This window comes from Theropithecus gelada, unplaced genomic scaffold, assembly GCF_003255815.1.
Source record: "Theropithecus gelada isolate Dixy unplaced genomic scaffold, Tgel_1.0 HiC_scaffold_16016, whole genome shotgun sequence".
Lineage (NCBI taxonomy): Eukaryota > Metazoa > Chordata > Mammalia > Primates > Cercopithecidae > Theropithecus > Theropithecus gelada.
Window position 1 is genome coordinate 599 of NW_020257787.1, and position 20,778 is coordinate 21,376.

General features: G+C 42.3%; 1 protein-coding gene across 1 annotated transcript; it reads left to right on the top strand.

Moving 5' to 3' along the window:
- The first annotated feature begins 1,070 nt into the window (after positions 1–1,070).
- Positions 1,071–15,064, top strand: LOC112617313 (transcriptional regulator ERG). Its single transcript, XM_025374070.1, has 5 exons — positions 1,071–1,143; positions 4,612–4,680; positions 5,342–5,398; positions 6,018–6,065; positions 13,106–15,064. The coding sequence occupies exons 1-5, from the start codon at positions 1,071–1,073 to the stop codon at positions 13,624–13,626; spliced, it is 768 nt and encodes a 255-aa protein (XP_025229855.1). The 3' UTR covers positions 13,627–15,064.
- The last annotated feature ends 5,714 nt before the right edge of the window (positions 15,065–20,778 follow it).

The window sequence follows — 20,778 nt, forward strand, 5'->3', positions numbered from 1 at the left end:
CCACCACCCGCCATTTGCCCAAACCTCATCCCTTTTCCTTGCATGCCCATACCTAGTGTTTTCCCACATTTTCCTGATTCAAGATTTACTGTCTTTCACGACCCCTTTGTTGAATTAACATTGAGACAGTCTTCTCTACTCTCATAAGTATCAACCCATAGGCATATCATGTTACACTCTGTTGTTTATTATGATTATTATTTTATGATGTTTCACGTGTTTCTTACATTGTTGCAGTTACTGTGACCAGAATCCCTTTCTGTACCTCCTCTGCAAACACCCTCCTATTTTGCTGAATCCACTTCTTTTGGAGCCAGAGCCCTTTGAGGTCTCAGGGGAAAAAAGTGGCAAAAACAGATCCACAGAATCTTGCAAGCCCCTGTTAACTACACAGTGCGCCACCCTGCCTGTCCTCTCAGGAGCAGGTCATGCAAAAGCTCAGTTCTACCCCAAGGATGATGTTCTGCAACCCCATCCTTTCCTCTTCCATCCCCATGACAACCCATATATTATGATATGCCTCTAGGGTGTTATCAAAAGAGATTAGAGAAATGCAGCCTTCGCTTCCACTTTGAAGCTGCTGCTCTTCAGGGCTTTCTTGGAATCTTAAATCATTCCTGCATTGGAGCTCACAGCCTGGTGCTTTTCAGCACAGCTAGGCATAGTGAGACAATGCAACTACTGCATAGCACCTCTCAGTTAGGTGTTATGTAAAGCCTGTATCTTAGCAAATGGCTAACACTGCATTCTTTGCTTCCCCTTAGTTGTTATATAACCACAGGGATCTGCAAACCTAGGCAAGAAGGGAATGCAAAATGTTTCCAAATCTCCATGCCTTTGATATAGAATTTTAAGAAGATCTGGAGGAAAATAGAGGGCGACTTAATTATGTTAAGGTTGACTCAAACTTTTTTTTTTTTTTTTCATTTCACAGACATTTATAGATTGGTTCTCAGCAGCAGCTCTTGGTCTTCCTAATTTGTGTTCCCCATTAGCATCTAATTTCAAGAGCAGACAAATCTCATCTTTTTCCAGCCCAGCCAGGGAGCCTCCAGAGTTGCTTTGCAGATATGGTGTGGATCCTGCAGAACGAGGATGAGCTCTTCCATGATCCACATTCTTGCCCTTTAAAAAATAAAGCGGGTAGGCGGGGGGTAGCAAGAGCTAGAGGTTCCTCCTCAGTGAGTTTGATGAAGGGAGAATGTAAAACTTGGCTGAACTTAGCCCTCCAGGAAAGGGTAGCCAGAACGTTGTATTAATTGATTGATGTCTTCAAAAGGGTGTGGTGGAGGAGGAGTCTCATTCAGAATGAGAAGCTGATCCCAGCTTCCAGGAAATCAACACAGTTGCTCGTGTCTAGGGGTCAGCACTAGCCGAACTCCCTATTTGTAGCTTCATGCCGTTTTTTATACTGTTGTAATGTAATGTACATCTATGTTCACCCAAGCTGCCTATGCAATGACTTTTATAAAGCTCAGTTTTCAAACACAGTCTCTTACAGATAAAACAGCAGAACCAGTGCCAGAAAGCAACCTTCCCTTACATGGGCACTTCTGCCAAGCGTATGAGTTCATGACCTTGAAGATCAAAGTTAAAGAGAAATGGAGAGGGTGTTGAAATGATCAGCAAAAATTAAATGTAAAGTGTATTCGTATTGGAAGTCCAATGCTCTATTATCAATACAGGACACTTAGCAGAGATACATGGAGGGGTGATTTTTCAAGCAGTCAAGAGCAGAACTACTAAGGCTTTGAGATGGTGTCGCTGCCACAGCAGTCACCCCTGGCTGTCCCTTATCTCAGGGAGCCTGAGTTGAATGTTTCCCAATGTCGTATCCCACGGGGTACTCAGGGCCCACAGCATATAATCGGTAGCTGATAAGGAAGCATTGAACCAGAATGTCGTGGGAGAAAACAAAAGCCCGCATATCTTCCATGGCAATATGTTTATGAACATGTTAATCATTGTTCATATAAGTGTCTCAAATACTTGGCTGAAAAGTAAACTCTGTTTGGTGTTAAGTTTTGACTTATTTTCAAGGGAGGATGGGATATGGTTATACACCCTAAGAAGGATTTTGTGAATAAAGAGTTTCAAAATATTTTGGGAGTAGCAGTTAGGCATTTATTTTTTTTCCCAGTCACATTTCATGAGCAATAATTTTCTGTTTAAGGTAGTATCTGACTAACCTACTGATGTCTTCTATCAGTTCCATTAGCATACTTATTCCATGGGTAAAAGCAATCCATCTAGAACGCTTTCAACCATTTTTTAGTTTGTCTTTGCACACTCTAGATAGCATTACTGAAACCATCTGCAGGAAAACAGAGTTCCTGAAAAGAGCAGTGGTCTAGAGCAGGCTTTCTCAGACTTCAGCACACCAGAGTCACCCAGAAATGCTGATTCTGAGGCCAGGTGCAGTGGCTCACGCCTCTAATCCCAGCACTTTAGGAGGCCGAGGCGGGTGGATCACGAGGTCGGGAGATTGAGACCATCCTGGCTAACATGGTGAGACCCTGTCTCTACTAAAAATACAAAAAGAAATTAGCCCGGCGTGGTGGCGGGTGCCTGTAGTCCCAGCTACTCAAGAGGCTGAGGCAGGAGAATGGCGTGAGCCCGGGAGGCGGAGGCTGCAGTGAGCTGAGATTGCGCCACTGCACTTTGGCCTGGGTGACAGAATGAGACTCCGTCTCAAAAAAACAAACAAACAAAAAAAAACTGATTGTGATGCAGTAGGTCTGGGGTAAGATTCTGCATTTCTAACAAGTTCCCAGGTATTATTGATGTTGCTGGTCCACAGACCACCCTTTGAGAAACAGAGATCTAGAACATATTTCTGTATTATCTTGCTTTTTTTCATTTGGTAAATAGAAGGCCTTAGTTAATGTGCCTTTCTGCTCCTAAATTAGGCTAGATGTGTCTAGGACTGCCTCACAAGTAGATTTTTCTTTCTGAGACAATTCGCAAATTGAAACTCTGGCTATCCTTTTTTTTTTTTTTTTTTTGACAAAATGCAACTGACTGAGAACCCATGTGCCGAGTGTTCTCAGAGACTTAAGTTGAAATTCAGTTGTAAATTGTTAGGGGCTGCAGATTTAATTCCTATGTGTAACCCCAACACCAGAAATGTGAAAATCTGAGGAGCTGGGTGGGAAAAGATTTAGGTCCAAAAATGCAAAAATGCCAGCTGAGAGAGAGGAGTGAGTAATAGCAGTTTAAAAAGAAAAATTATCTAATTCTCCAAAGCTCTGAAGGGTAGGATTTCATAGACCACACTAGTAGCAAAGATGCTTGCAGCCAAACAGACCAAATGCATTAAGGAGATTCTGTGTTGAATTTCACACTGCCTATCATTTCTATTCTCATTGGGATATGAAAATAGGAAGAGACACATCTTCTGCAACACAGTCAAGCTCTTTGAAGACTGACCCATCAAATTGCTGGTTTTAAACAAAATTAAAATATTTGTTTAAAGAGAAGCTTAAAAACAATTGCGTTGTCCTATCCTCCAAGTGAAATTTTGTACCCATCTCCTGGTGTCTGGCAGCAAAGAACCTGCCCAGATATTTGGCCATGGCCTTCACTTGACCCAGAATGACACATGACATTGAACTGAGACCCGGCAATCCAAGAAGACATAATTTTGAAACAGTTATGTAATAAGATTGCATGTAGAAATAGCCTGAGATATGCCCTCTTAGCAAAAGTATGTATAATAAGATTTCTGGAATATATTTGTGAAACAAACCTGAAATGACGTAGAGCTTTGATAATCATTAATAGGACTCACACTGAGGATGCAGAAGTATAGTTACTAAATTTGCATATGAAAAGTAAATGAAGGTTTATGGGACAAGTGATACTACTTTATAAATACAAAGAAATGTTTGGCATGTACTTAAGCTCAGAAGGTCATCATCAATGTGCTGTGGGAGCAATACTATTTCAGTCCTGTAATTCATTTCATGCAGTTCATTTTAGAGAAATTCTAAATTTATTTAGAACATTAGAAATGGGAGACATTTGCCTACGAAAATCACTAGATCAGATAAGACTGATTTAATATAAATTGATGAGGTTATAAAGGGAAAATGAGAGTTGGCTAAGAGAGGCAACTGGCAAATAAAAGGATAAGGCATTTCCTAGGAGATGCAAGAAGAAAAAGAAGCTGAATGTCATTTGATTGTTTTAGGGGCAGACCTCAAACAAAAATGGGCTGGTTCATCCAAATTGTAGACTGTATTTTGAATGAGTCATAAGATAATAAAGAGACAGATGTAGATCAGTCCCAGTGGAAGCAGGGTGAACTAGATTGTAAGAAACTTTTATTAGGGTCTTGACTTATGATTGTAGGAAATTAGAAGAGTCACCAAGCTCTGGGAAAATCTGTCAATGAGAGTTTTCAGATAAACGGGTGAGAATTTTAGACCACTATGATATATGAAATTTTGATTTGGAAATTAAACTCAAATCTAGTGGGATATTCTTTGGATTACCAGATTTTTTTAGCACACAATTTATTCTAATAAATGCAAAATCAAATAAGAAACCAAAACATCTCTTATAAAAATTACACGATTGATCTTTTAGTCAATTTATTTGTCTTTACAGATTTACCGTATGAGCCTCCCAGGAGATCAGCCTGGACCGGTCACGGCCACCCCACGCCCCAGTCGAAAGGTACAGTGTTGGCTCCCATGGTCCCGAGTTTCATGTCACAGGCAGTTGATGACTGTTGATGGAGTATATAGTAATTTCTGTGGCTAATCTGTGATTTTGCAACACGTGGTGGGTTTGTTCCATTGACAACAGAGTACAATTGATCTTTAACTGCAGTGATTCTTTCTCTATTTGGGTCATCACAAATTTCATAACAAAAATAAAGCAATGATGTAGTGTATTTCAACCTTCAGAAATGCATGTTTCATGGGATGTTTGAGTACACATTAAATAATTGGTGATTTCCTGAATCTTGGCCATGCTTAAAAGTATCCCTGGCTTTACTTTATTTGACTGATGGTTTCCCTTTATGTGTTTATCTTAGACTATGATTTATTGTAATCTATTTGGTAAGCCATCCCAAATTCTCTTTTGTTTTAACTTTTGGAAAAACTGGGAGGTATCCATTTTTTAAATAATTGGAAATGTCCTCTTTTTTTGTTACAATGTTTTTACATTTGGTTTCATTAGAAAGGAAAATTTTTCCTTACCATAGGATGCTTCTGATTTAGACTACTATGTTAATAACTAAATTAACTGATAGAATGATTTTACAACAACATCAAAGACTCATGACCAAATCTGTTATAGCTAATTGCCTTTTGTATTTCCGGATTTTCAGCTGCTCAACCATCTCCTTCCACAGTGCCCAAAACTGAAGACCAGCGTCCTCAGTTAGGTATGTTTCAGGGGCCATCTGAATAAGCAATAGAGAAGATTCAGGCTCAGCAACACGTTTCTAAAATGTATCACTTTTTAATGGAAGTTAACATGATTTTTTGCCTCTTTTTGACTGCTCTATACATAAGATAGGGCCCAAGTCACCAGCCTACTCACGCAAGGTGACTTGAGATGGTGCTAAAACACATCCCCAACTATGCAATAAATATAGAAAAAAACATTCTACTTGCACACAGGCTGCTGCTTTGTGATCCATTATTTTTTTTTAATTTTACTTTCCATGCCCGAACAACACAGCCTGCACAGCCCTGGATTGATGGGGCTTGGCACATGTTTGCCCTCTTTATGTCATTGGTTGGTGTGAGCTCTGAGCTACGTGTCGGGATCCTGGGATGGAATCCAAGCCCTGCCACCAACTAGGAGTCCCCTAGCAAGACATCTGAGATGCTGTGTGACATCTTCTCTCATAGAAGAGGTGGAGGCAGTTGATTTGGAGTTGGGGGACATTTTCAGCTCTGAAATCTGAAAACACAATTGAGTCAGGCATTACGTCTGAAGTCACATCATACTATGTCACAACTATGTCTAGGATTTGACTTTGTTTCTTTTTGTTGTAGATCCTTATCAGATTCTTGGACCAACAAGTAGCCGCCTTGCAAATCCAGGTGAGAAACTGCTGATGATTTTCTTCTTACAAAGTTACCTTTTTGGCAGTGGCTATTTTGAAAAGTAAATTGGTATTGGTGAGAAATTCCTTCGACTGAACAAATTTTAGTTTTAGGTCTCACTGAATTATTTGCCTTAATGGAAAAATGGGTCGGGTTATAAATTAGGATTTCAGCTTCAGCAAAGAACATTATAACCTAATCCAAGCTGTAATAGTTTTTTAGGGCTGTTGTAACAAAGCACCATGGATTAGGTGGCTTAAACAACAACAATTTATTGTCTCACAGTTCTGGAGGCTGGAAGTCTGAAATCAGAGTGTCCCAATAGTAGGTTTCATTCCTTCTGAGGGCTGTGAGGGAGGGATCTGTCCTGGGGACTCTCCCTGTCTTACAGATAGCCATCATCTCCTCGTGTCTCTTCTCATCATCATCTCTCTGTGTGTATCAGTCGCTGTGTCCAAATGTCTCTTTTGCATAAGGATGTCGGTCAGATTGGAATACCCACCCTGTAACCTTACTGTAACTTGATTACCTTATTTAGGATCTTATCTCCATAAAAAGGTTACATTCTCAGATACTGCGGGTTAAGATTTCAACATAGGGAATTGAGGGAACACAATTCAACCCATTATACAAGCAGATAAAATAACTAGTATTTTTTAAAAGAGAGCCTTAATACAACCACAAGACTTCAAATTCAGGCTCATCTTCGATGGTCTGTTTCTGAACTTCAATGCTACAAGAAAGAGCAGATTCTTAATTAGCCCATTTGTAACCAGTGCATTGCCAAGGTTTGTCACCTGTCCTAGTGTTTCAGTGCCAACTACATAGTTTTATTTGTTTGTATTCAGATCAGAACCAGCTGTGCTGGCACCAACTTCAGAAATTCGTAGCCTATGCTGCATATTCCCAACTGCAAATTCAAATGCCAAGATGTTACAGGTATATTGCGAGCAAAGATGGAATTATATTTCCTAAATGTTGAGGCCAAAATAAGGTTGGAAATGGAATAATTCAGATTTAATCAGTATACATCCCCGCAAGAGAATCTACACATTGAAAACATGAAACGTTATCATTTTTGAGCATCTGTATTTTTGATGTTAAATTTTGGTTAATGTTAATGAATTCAATGAAATTTTTTTACAGCTGAAAATCTAAAGAAAACTAGTTAGCCTGGGGCCTAGACTAGGTGCTCAATAATTATTTGTTGCATACATGAAAGGCAAGGATAACGAGATATAGTCCTTTAGCTCAGGGAGCTTTCGGTCGCTGGAGAGATGGACACAGGGAGTTACAACATTGTTCCAAACACAGAGCCACCGGCCCTTTTTGCTCATGCTGGCTTTCATCTAGTAGCCCAGGCTCCTGAGGCTGTGGTCTCTTCTCAGCCTTCTACTCAGCTTTTCATTTGCATCTCTGCCATATAACCATTCAAATACAAATAATCACTATGTTTTGAGATGATTATTATCAGTCATGCTTCAGGAAGACTGATCTGGCAGCAATGTTAGGATAGATTAGAAAAAAGAAAATGACGGAAGCTGAAACACTCTGGGAATGTTAATACAATCATGTGAAATAACAAACAGCTCCCACCCCGCATGCCCCCGATAGAATGTCTGTGGTCCCTTCTGTGCCTCATGGCAGCCCTGGGAGGTTACTATCTCCATCCTACAGGAGAGGAATTAGAAGTCCAGAGAAGTTAAGTAACTTTTCCTGTGTCACACAGCCAATGATAAGGGAGGTCAGATTTGTAACCTAACTCTGTCTACAAAGTCTGCTTTTGTTTTCTTGCCCTACTCTGCCACTGACTAAGTATGAAGGGAAGAGGAGGTCTTACAAAATGCAGACTGTGAGAATAGAAAGCAAGGATTTCCTTTCAGGGTAATAACTGCTTAGGTGCAGGCGATGAATCTGAGGTCGGGAAGGAAGAGGAGGAAAGAGTCAAGCTGCACCAAAGAAGACTAAACTGGCCTTTGCACTAACACATTGGCCAAATGAAATATATATGTCCATGACCACATTGTCACAGCCCAAAGGTACTGCTTGGCTTGTTTGTAGAACAGGGCCAGAGTCACTTGCTCCTAAGCAGAGTGCCAATTCTCACAAGGGAACACCGCACCTGCCCTGGGCCCAGCAGCCTGGGGATGCCCTTTGTAGATAGAGGGACCTGAGCTCAGAGCAGGGAGACTGGAAACTCATCACAGGCCTGGGGAAACAGGACTGCGCTTCATACCATTAAGACTCTTTTTAATGGGCCTGGAGAAAATGGCAACATCCTACCTTTGATTTGCAGCCAAGTGACTTTAAGATAAAGGTTTATTTCATTTCGTTTATGATGAATTCGACTTTCTCTCCATCTGTCCTTAGGTTTGTGTCTGTTGTGCTCGTGTGAATTGTTCCCCTGAAACCAGAATGTCGTTTATCTTTGTATTAATTAGAATGCTTCTTCCTGTTTGATTCTATTTTTCTATTCTCTGATAAATAAATCCTTCATCACTTACAAATTGCTGTCTTTGCTTTTCATACAATACAAATTCCTTTTCCTCATTTTAAGTGGAAAGATGGCATCATATAGTATGAATGCACAAGATGATGTCATCATCCCAGCATCTCTATCCCAAATATTCATTTGATGTGCACTTTGGACATCACTTCTCCTGCTGAGAACAGTGTGTCCCTGCATTCTGGTATCATGGATCGGTCATAAGCAACACAGCTCCTTTACGTGCCATCAGAGCAGCTGAGAATCTAACATGGTTCCTCTAATGAGAGAGCTTTGTTGGGTTATGTTCAGAGGCTCCCTTGATGCTAACTGAACACTCTTCAGTGGTGCACATGATAATGCATCCTGCCTCTTGCAGAACGACAGACCAGGTTAGGGATGTTTTGGCATTTGTTAGGAGGTGGGAGTGTGCAGTCTTCCAGTGGGAGCCCCCCAGGGAGGCGACAACATGGAAAGGACCTGGGGAGGCTGCAGAGGTGTGCATAAACCAGGCCTGAAAGCAAGTTTGCGCAGTGATTAAGCATGGCAGCCTAGGGTCTGGATTTCAACCCTTGCCGGCGCTGAGAAAAATACGTCAGTCTACCTCTCTAACCTCCAATTTCCTCACTTCTCCAGTGGGCTAATCACGTGATTCCTGTGGGGATTAAATAAATCAACACATGTAAAGCATTTAGAATGGTGCATGGCACACAGTAAGCCTTCAGAGGATATCAGTCAGCCCAAGAATAGCACCTTTTCAAGTTCCTTCATGGTTCAAAAGGCCAATTGAACAGTATTTCTCTTTCTTTGGGCATTTCCTGGCTATAGGAGAGGAGTGTTATCTTTCCTTAAACTCTGATTTTCAGCCCAAAGAAATGATGACAAGACCATTCATGTACTGAGTTCATCCTTACCATGATCTTGCAAGATAGTACTGTTACCATCATGCCCACTTTACAGATGAGGATACTGAGGCAGAGAGAGCTGGGAGAGTTGCCAAAGGTCCCACAAAGGGCAGAGGCAGGATTCAACTGAGGCAGTGGCAACTCCAAAGTTGGTGCTCCCTACCACCATGCTTTTCTGCCCCTCCAGTAAGTGATGCCTGAGCCTCACTGAGCCTCGGGGCAGAGACTTCCATTCAGGACACACCTGCTGCCTTGCAGAGGGTCCAGGCCATGCATGCGGGATCTTCTGCACCACCCCTGGCTTCTAGAGAAAGTGGCCTCAAACCACTGCCACCGTGGAACTGGCGGGGCCCCTCACGACTGTATTTACTGCCTGTGTTCATCAGCTGACGGCTGCGGGGCTTTGCAGCAGGCTGCTGTTTCCACCAGACGCACAGCTGCTGAGTCACTCTGCAGCTCTCTGCTTTGCTCTGTGGTTTGTAAACCGTTTCGGGTTTCTTTTTTTTTTTTTTTTTTGGCCCATTTTTGCTCAGTCTGTACGCCTTTGCTACCCTGTTTCTCTCCCTTTCTTTTAACAGTATTAGGAGATTTCTTTCCTCTGTAAAATTAAAGGAGTGCCTTCTGTCTTCTTAAAAGCCACAGCCACTCCCTTTCATCCACAGGGTTCTCCGTAGGTGGGCAATGCTGCTTGCCACTGTTTTTTACCCCCAAATCTGTTTCATTTTGGTAATTACCCTAAGAAAAAACCAGTTGTTCCTTACTGACATTGCAAGGATGTTATTAAGATAGAGTAAAACAAACATAGATCTGAAGGGTTTACTTTTCTTGGGTGATGCTACTCAGTGAAAGCTCTTGTCTTTCAAGAGCTTCTCTTTGTAAACCCTGGTTTGGCCCATGAGTGACCCGAGCCACTTTTAGGCTTTCCTTAACCCTAAGCATTCTTGTTTTGAAATCTCTATATTCTAAAATGCACCTCATCACACATTAAATGTTATTGTTTTGGAAGTAAAATAAGAATTTAAAAATTGCTCTTAAAATTTTATGACTGAGAATAACTCCTTTACCATTGACAATTTTTTAACAACCATTGTTCATTTTTGAGAATTCTTGCGGTGAGAACATTTGTTCTACACACTGCAAAATGCAGTGAATTTCGTTACAAATATTAAATTTAACAGTTAATGAGTTTGACATAATGTTACGTTTTCTACCATTTACTTAAACATTCATTGATTTTGCATTTCCAGGTTTCTTTCAAGGTTTGAAAGCTGATGAATTTTGCTTACAGATCTCTTCTTTCTATAGACCCTCCCTGGAAATGCTTACAGTCCTGAGCCCTGTGTCTTTATGGCTAATGGGTAAAATAGTCAAGTGAGAAATTAGCTCATCTATCCTTTGGGCATTGAGTTTGCTGCCACGAATTTAGGTCCCCTGCTTTCTAACTCTTCAGAAATAGGAGAGACGTGAGATCACTTTTGTCCACTGGTTCTGTCCTACACACATTTATAAAAGAAGTGGGTGAGGGAAAAATTGCTAAGAGGCAGTGCCAAGGTTTGAGTCGATTCCAAGTGTGATTTCGGCAGGTCTGTGGAGTTGCTTTCTCTATGGGAGAAAGTTGACGCTGAATATTTATTTTCAAACAACCGTATGTGTTTATACTGAAGCATCTGTGAAGACTGTTAAATCAAAAATCCATGCCTTTTCCTATTCCCAGGTCATTTATGGAATTTTTTTCAAGTTGTAATTTTTTGGTTACAATATATATACTAAGACCATATGGTTTTCTCATACCATTCTTTGTGTTTTCAAAACGCATATTAATGAAATGTTGCAGGCAACGAAACTTGATTGGGAACAGTGTGTATATGTGGTTCTGAAAAAGCAAAGGCTTCCACTGCAATGAGCTACAAGCTGTTAATACATTTCAAATGTGCTGCTAGACTGAAAATGAGCACTTTCCAGAACAGATTCAGAAAAAGCTGACCTTTCTCACAGTGCTGTTGTATGGATAAATTCACAAATATATCCATTTCCATGTAGCCAACATGCAAAGAAGGGTTTATGAGTTGGGCAATATATATAGGAGGCTAGCAAGGATTTAGAAGAAAACGATCTTAAAATTGATTTTTACATTATGTTAATTCCCTGAGTAGATGTCAGTTAAAGTTACTTTAATCATTTTATCACATTGAATGATATTACTTACGATATAATAAAAGGTAATCTTTTGGTAATAAGTCTAAGGCAGTGCTATAACTGGAGTTCAGGAGGAAGGACCCACCTCCCATCCATTCTTACGCTTATGAAATATGCTCAGCAGAGCTTAGCCTCTCTCGGTACTGATACTATTGTCAATATTTACATGCTGCTGTCTTTTAGGGAGCCATAAATTATCTTCAAGTATTGTGACATAGCAGCTAGCTGTGCCTAGATTTTTCTTTGAATTTCATTAAACAAAGCCATATCTATATGCTCTCAGTGAAATCAAGAAAATTCTGACTTTGTCCACCCAGCTAAATGTGATCTCTTTGACAAAGGAAGAGTCTCATTCAGCTTCCCAAGGGGACTTGCAATCACTCATTGTTGGGTTTTTTCTTCTGGAAATGCCGCTTGACACAATTGGCATTGCAGGGCACAGGCAACGCATTGGTTTCCGTTACGATGCCCTTGCCCAAATACTGGAACTGGGTGATCGGGTTTGAAAAAGAGCCAGCTTTTTTTTTTTTTTTTTTTCCCTAAACTTCCTCATTTTGAGTGGGTTAATTCTGTTCTAGGAAAAGTTTTGACAGAATTGCTTTCTGAGCGCCAGCAAAATGTTATGTTAGAAATAATGATGTTTACTTCCATTCTCAATTTTTTTCCATAAACTTTTAGAAGTTCATTTCCTAAATCTAACTTTTATTATCTTACTTGACCTAGCCAATATAAATGGCATTAAGTCATTATTGCCATCCACATAACAGTACTTTTCTGCTTCACAAAATAGGGGGAAAAAAATACAGCTCTTTCATCCTCTAAACACCAGGTTGATCTGGCTGTTCTTTTAAGGAAGTCAGAAATGGATGGAACCAGCCTGAACTCTGCCCCATATGAATTCCCTGCATTCCATCTAGGTCTTGAATCTGTTAGACCATCATCCTGGCTCGGGTTCCCTAGATGCAGAGCTTGGGGTAAGGATGCTTGTGCAGGTGAATGATTAACGGCATGTTCTCAGGAGAGAGAGAATGGGAAGAAGCACAGGGCAGGTGCAGCGCTAAGGAAGTTTCTGGCCTCCTCCAAGCCTCCTTGCAGCTGGACGCTGTTTCAGCCCAATCCCACAGGAGCCCTGGAGCCTGAATAGTGTCGTGGAGTTGGTCTTTCCGTGAGGCAAGGGGGCCGGCCTATGTTACCCTGTTCAGTCCACCAGCTGTGGGATACCTGGGGTTGGGTGAGGCGGCGGCTCTGTTAAGGCAAGGGCAGTTCTCTGGAGAAATGGGTGGCCATGGAATGAGAGCAGTCCTCACCCCTGCAGCTGAGGGATGGACAGACGCCTGGTGAAGGGAATGTGGGCGACACACCAATAGCACCTCCTTCCCTCATCACAAAGGGCCTCTTTCCCCCGGAACCTGTGCTCACTGGAGTTTTCCTTCCTCTCCTGATCTCATTAGGCAGTGGCCAGATCCAGCTTTGGCAGTTCCTCCTGGAGCTCCTGTCAGACAGCTCCAACTCCAGCTGCATCACCTGGGAAGGCACCAACGGGGAGTTCAAGATGACGGATCCCGACGAGGTGGCCCGGCGCTGGGGAGAGCGGAAGAGCAAACCCAATATGAACTACGATAAGCTCAGCCGCGCCCTCCGTTACTACTATGACAAGAACATCATGACCAAGGTCCACGGGAAGCGCTACGCCTACAAGTTCGACTTCCACGGGATCGCCCAGGCCCTCCAGCCCCACCCCCCGGAGTCATCTCTGTACAAGTACCCCTCAGACCTCCCGTACATGGGCTCCTATCACGCCCACCCGCAGAAGATGAACTTTGTGGCACCCCACCCTCCAGCCCTCCCCGTGACATCTTCCAGTTTTTTTGCTGCCCCAAACCCATACTGGAATTCACCAACTGGGGGTATATACCCTAACACTAGGCTCCCCACCAGCCATATGCCTTCTCATCTGGGCACTTACTACTAAACACCTGATGGAGGCCTTTCCCATCAGCGTGCATTCACCAGCCCATCACCGCAAACTCTATCGGAGAACATGAATCAAAAGTGCCTCAAGAGGAATGAAAAAAGCTTTACTGGGGCTGGGGAAGGAAGCCGGGGAAGAGATCCAAAGACTCTTGGGAGGGAGTTACTGAAGTCTTACTACAGAAATGAGGAGGATGCTAAAAATGTCACAAATATGGACATATCATCTGTGGACTGACCTTGTAAAAGACAGTGTATGTAGAAGCATGAAGTCTTAAGGACAAAATGCCAAAGAAAGTGGTCTTAAGAAATGTATAAACTTTAGAGTAGAGTTTGGAATCCCGCTAATGCAAACTGGGATGAAACTAAAGCAATAGAAACAACACAGTTTTGACCTAACATACCGTTTATAATGCCATTTTAAGGAAAACTACCTGTATTTAAAAATAGAAACATATCAAAAACAAGAGAAAAGACACGAGAGAGACTGTGGCCCATCAACAGACATTGATACGCAACTGCACGGCATGTGCTGTTTTGGTTGAAATCAAATACATTCCGTCTGATGGACAGATGTCAGCTTTCTCAAACTGTGAAGATGACCCAAAGTTTCCAACTCCTTTACAGTATTACCGGGACTGTGAACTAAAGGTGGGACTGAGGATGTGTATAGAGTGAGCGTGTGACCGTAGACAGAGGGGTGAAGGAGGAGGAGGAGGAGGCAGAGAAGGAGGAGACCAGGGCTGGGAAAGAAACTTCTCAAGCAATGAAGACTGGACTCAGGACATTTGGGGACTGTGTACAATGAGTTACGGAGACTTGAGGGTTCATGCAGTCAGTGTTATACCAAACCCAGTGTTAGGAGAAAGGACACAGCGTAATGGAGAAAGGGGAAATAGTAGAATTCAGAAACAAAAATGTGCATCTCTTTCTTTGTTTGTCAAATGAAAATTTTAACTGGAATTGTCTGATATTTAAGAGAAACATTCAGGACCTCATCTTTATGTGGGGGCTTTGTTCTCCACAGGGTCAGGTAAGAGATGGCCTTCCTGGCTGCCACAATCAGAAATCACGCAGGCATTTTGGGTAGGCGGCCTCCAGTTTTCCTTTGAGTCGCGAACGCTGTGCGTTTGTCAGAATGAAGTATACAAGTCAATGTTTTTCCCCCCCTTTTTATATAATAATTATATAACTTATGCATTTATACACTACGAGTTGATCTCGGCCAGCCAAAGACACACGACAAAAGAGACAATCAATGATATAATGTGGCCTTGAATTTTAACTCTGTATGCTTAATGTTTACAATATGAAGTTATTAGTTCTTAGAATGCAGAATGTATGTAATAAAATAAGCTTGGCCTAGCATGGCAAATCAGATTTATACAGGAGTCTGCATTTGCACTTTTTTCAGTGACTAAAGTTGCTTAATGAAAACATGTGCTGGATGTTGTGGATTTTGTGTTATAATTTTACTTTGTCCAGGAACTTGTGCAAGGGAGAGTCAAGCAAACAGGATGTTTGGTACCCAGACGGCGTCAGCCTCTGCAGGTCCTTCTTTCACCCTCATCTCTCTTATTTCTAGCCCCTTTTGGAACAGAAGGACCCCAGGTTCCACATCGGAGCCTCCATATTTATGCCTGGAATGGAAAGAGGCCTAGGAAGCTGGGGTTGTCATTGAGAAATTCTAGTTCAGCACCTGGTCACAAATACCCTTAATTCCTGCTGTGATTAAAAAACATTTGTTGAATGGTGAACAAGCTACTGCTCATAATGCAAACTGTATTATTACTGGTAAATAAAGTGTCATGGATAGCTGTGATTTCTCACTTTACCGAAACAAGGGACAACTTCTAGATTTGCCATGCGGTTTCTCTTTCAGGAGATCTCACTTAGGTAGACAGCTTTAATCTTGCTACATCAGTTACCTGGGCACTGTGGCTTGGGATTCACGAGTCCTGAACCTGATACGCTGGCTATCCCTTGAAGACAATGTTTATTTCTATAATCTAGAGCCAGTTTCCCTGGGCATCTTTTCTTTGCCTCACAAATGCTGCCAACCTTAGTCCAGGGGAAGGCAACTCAAAGGTGAAAATACAAGCTGACCGTGCGAAGGCGCTAGCCTAAACATCTTAGCTGAATCGGTTTCTGAATTGGCCCTTTTCATAGCTATTTCAGGGCCTGTTTTTTCACGTTGTAATCCTTTTGCTATGATGATGTGAAGTTGCCAAACCTCTGTGCTGTGGATGTTTTGGCAGTGGGCTTTGAAGTCGGCAGGATACGATTACCAACGCTCCCGACACACCGTGTCATTTGGATTAGACAGAGCCCAACCATCCATCATTTTGCAGCAGCCTGGGAAGGCCCACAAAGTGCCTGTATCTCCTTAGGGAAAATAAATAAATACAATCATGAAAGCTGGCAGTTAGGCTGACCCAAACTGTGCTAATGGAAAAGATCAGTCATTTTTATTTTGGAATGCAAAGTCAAGACACACCTATATTCTGCATAGAAATACACATTTACTTGGATAATCACTCAGTTCTCTCTTTCAAGACTGTCTTATGAGCAAGATCATAAAAACAAGACATGATTATCATATTCAATTTTAACAGATGTTTTCCGTTAGATCCCTCAACCCTCCACCCCCAATCCAGGTTATTAGCAAGTCTTATGAGCAACTGGGATGTTGGATAACATGATAATACTGAGTTCCTTCAAATACATAATTCTTAAATTGTTTCAAAATGGCAGTAATTCTCTGTTCCTGTTGTAATCTAATTCCAAAACACCCTCCAGGTCATATCCATAATTGCATGAACCTTTTCTCTCTGTTTCTCCCTGTCTCTTGGCTTGCCCTGATGTATACTCAGACTCCTGTACAATCAGACTCCTGTACAATCAATCAGACTCCTGTACAATCAGACTCCTGCTGGCAAGGGATTTGTCTTCTTTTCTTGTCTTAATTGTCTTTCGGGCCTTGTATGTGGTAAAATCACCAAATCACAGTCGAGACTTTATTTTTGTTCCTAGTTTGATGCCCTTATGTCCCGGAGGGGTTCACAAACTGCTTTGTCAGGACTGCTGCAGTTAGAAGGCTCACTGCTCCTCCTAAGCCCTCTGCACAGAGGTAGCACCTGCAGCCCAGGAGCAGGAGCCCGAGGAGCTGCCCTCTGACAGCAGGTGCAGCCGAGATGGCTACAGCTCGGGAGCTGGGAAGGTGATGGGGCACAGGGAAACACAGGTGTTCTGCAGCACTGCAAAGTGACCCACTGCCTGGAGAAAGAGAAAAAAATATACTGTTTTAAAGCTGGTTTAATTAGCCTCTCATTACTTCATTCAAATAAAGTCATGAGGAGACTAATTAGAGAATAAAAATTACTTTGGACTATTAAAAAATACATCAAATTCTGTGCCTTCTCTTTATCTTAACCTTGATTTAAAGAAATCTTGTTGACTCACACCTGTAATCCCAACACTTTGAAGGGCGGAGGCGGGCAGATCGCGTGAGCCCGGGAGCTCAGGACCAGCCTGGGCAACATAAGAGTACCCAGTCTCTACAAAAAAATTAATAAATACAAAAATTAGCTGGGCATGGTGGTGCACAACTGCAGTCCCAGGAGTTCAAGGCTGCAGTGAGCTGTGACCACACCACTAGCCTGGGTGACAGAGTGAAACCCTGATTCAAAAATAAAATAAATTTTTAACAAAGCAGCCCAGATTAGTGCTATACAGAAACAACTAGATAAACTTTTCTAACTTGTAATTTTAAACTCATTTTACTGAGTAAAACATAATTATTTTCTCACAAAAAAATGTTAAACTATTATTCTGTTGGAGAAAGTCATAATGTTACCTGATTATAATTTGCACTAGAAGATGTGAATTACAAACTTCTGCAGGAAGCATGTTACATGTAGAAACTTTATGGAAAAAAGAAATGGTTTTTTCATGTTCTATAGCCACACAGCATGTTTCCTAAAGAAGATAATACAGAAATAGTAGGTAGCCAGAATTTCATCCTGACGGGACTTCATAAAACAGTCTGGAGATATTACAAGGTTGTGACTGATTGAATAAGCACAGCCAAAGAGTACTAATTAAAAAATGGATACTCATCTAGAAGGGAGGTGGCAGGATTAAACCCCAGGCTGCCACCCTTGAACTTACTTGGTCATACTTTACTCAGATGAGGATACAGAAGATATCCTGATCACAGCTCCAAATGCCATGGGGCTGAGATGACAATAGGTTATGTGACACATCCAGGATGCCAAAGAACAGGTTAAGGTGATGGGTTAGATCTTGAAGGTGTTAGGACCTCCATCCAGTCCTCTCCAAAACACCTGGGGGTTTGATGGAGCAGCAGCACGTGTGAAAAGGACTTCAGCGTTTTGGAGATGACAGTGATGAGATGTAGAATAGCAGCTTTTAATGAGCCATGACTAGGTCAGGTGCTGTATATACACTGCCTCATTACTCCTTCCAACTGCCCCCATGGTACACTTTAAAAAAAATGTCTTGACAGATTGAACCATTTGCCCAGCTCTCCAAGGTAAGAGGTGGAACAAATGCTTGTGCCAGGGCTAGCTAATGCCAGAAGTTTTTTTTAAATCTTAAGCTATTTTGCCTCATATGAACAGAAAATTAAACAGGAAGGTGACATGACTGCCCAATCTTAGGCTGCATTTTCTGAAACAGGTCACAAATGAGGACTTATTTGTTACACATTAAACAGACTGCAATATCAATTGTGGGCCTACACTTAAAGAGTGACATAGGACAGTTAGTGCAAGTTCAGTGGGGAGAGACAAGGGGAATGAGAGAACCCAGGACCATGTCTAGGAGGGGCTGTCAGTGTCTCTGCTGGGAGTGGGATTACCCTTATCACCCATTGATTCAGGACCCAGCACAGTGCCTAGCAATATCAAGCTGTCAGAAAACATTTGCAGCTATATATGCGTGAACGAACATCCAGAAAGGTAACATCTGGACTAAAGGTGGGCTCAGCAGGGATGTCCATTGGCCAAATTCAAGAGAGAGCTTTTTAACAGTTGGAGGAGCTCCAGATGGAATGGTCAGTCTTTGTCCAGGAGTTCCTGGATATGGGGTGTGCTTATTTAACAACAATGTAACTATTTGCCAGGTGTTTGGCAGCACATGGACTACATGGCTATTTAGGTCTTCTTCGGTCCTGTGCAACTTGGGTTCTGTGAAATATTAAGTGTTGTCTATAAACACATCCATAGAAAGTCAGGGGTGAGAGTCTGAAATCAATGATGGCTTAGTAGCCTCACTCTTGATCAGTACCAGTTTGTCCTAAGAGTCAGCAGTACGTTAGGGCTTTAGACGTTACAGAGGCAGTGGAATCACCCCAAATTGAATTATATTGTGGCTCTGTGTCTCTAAATTGACTGGAGCACAGTCTGCTTGGAGATGAAAATACATCCTATTTTCTCGGCATTGCAGGGCCCAGGTGAATGGTGAGAAACAGCCAACTGATGGGATAAATGAACTTTGCTTCCATGTTTTCTCACTTATGAGGAAGACCACCCCCTACAGCATACTTGCATAAATACATGTCCTCAGTGTGGTTGGTCACAGCCTGCTCAGTATTAGATATGCATCAGCTGAGTGTCAGTCTGCCTCAGGGGCCCTCAATCCCACTCCAGACTAACGATTCCCACCTCCAAGTAGTCATGGGAGGCCAGGAGCCAGGGCTGATTTCCATTTGCACTCATGAGGTTGAGGCTAAGGAAGGGGTGGGGTGTAAACAAAATGTACAAGAAAGAATTTGCTGTAGAAATCATGAACCATTCTGTAAAGTCTCTTAACTGGATAAGCCAGGATGTATCAAGATGTTAACAACTTTTTATTTTAAGTAAGTTCTCTTATTAATTTTTGGTTTTTTTACTTGGCAAGAATACAACTGAAACTTGTTTGAAAGGTTTGGAGGTGGGTGGATGTATAACTTGCCCAACCTTTTTAAATTAAGAGTGAAGAGAAAGGAAAAGGCTAGCTGTCCTAATCTTTTCTATGGCATCAGGGCAATGGTTTCTAAGCTGTCTCATCAGAATTGGCAGCAGGCTGCTGGCAGGAGGGGGAGGCTGGCATTCCAGTTCTAAGTAATTCCAGATATTAAGCTTTCGGGTCCAGAGAGGAGCCTCCCAGTGGATATCATTTTCTCCTTTAAACAATAATACTAATTGCTACTACTTTTGATAATAATAATAGCTTAGTGCCAAACAATGTGCATACACTATCTTTTTCATTTAACTGGCACAATAACACTTTGAGATAGTTTTATCCATATTCTACAGATGTGAAATGGAGGCTTTGAGAGGTTAAACCATGTTATAAATCACTCTAAGTCACAGGAAAATCTTACAACTTTCAGGATTTGAAATTGGAATGGCCTTCCTAAGCCATCGCTTGGACAGCCTTCAGGGCATGTCAAATGGAGTGCCCTCTCCTTATCTAGCTATGCTGGGCAGCAGCCCGGTTGTTGGTAGTTATCAGACAGGAAGCAAACCGCACCCCTCCCATTTCCCTGCTGTGCCCTTTGGTTTTAGGGCGGGAGTGCTGCTTGCTGGGGATGCAGGCGGACTCCAGGCCGCTTTGATGGAGAACACAGGATACGTGCTGCAGGTGCTCTTCTGGGCCAAGTCCCAACTGCTGGGCCATAACCTGGGGGAGGCGAGTGGGACTAGGCCCCATGGCTGTGAAGAGACCCACCATACAGCGGCCTCAGGGTTGGGTTTTCTACTTCCATCTGCTCTGATGCTTGGGGTCAGAGGGAAGGCCCTCTCAGCTCAGGCAGGTCCTGCCTGCAGAAGAATAAATGGCTGTTCTTTTCTTCCGTCTTTGCAGCCAACTCAGGAGTCAGGTGGATGAAAATGGAAATATCCCTTTCCTAGTACGAAGAATATGGGTTAAGCCTGCAGCAGTGGGCAGGCCAGCACTTCCAACCTTCTGATGTGGTTGGGAAGGTGCAGGACAGGAAGCGACTCCCATTGGACAGAGACCTGAACTGTTTCCGTCAGAGTAGGACCCGCCTCTTCCTGTGAAACAGAGCGGAAGTGGTGGGAGAAAGCCAGAGTAACAAGTAAGTGTCCGTCCCATGGGAATATGCATAGTGAGAAATGAACAATAG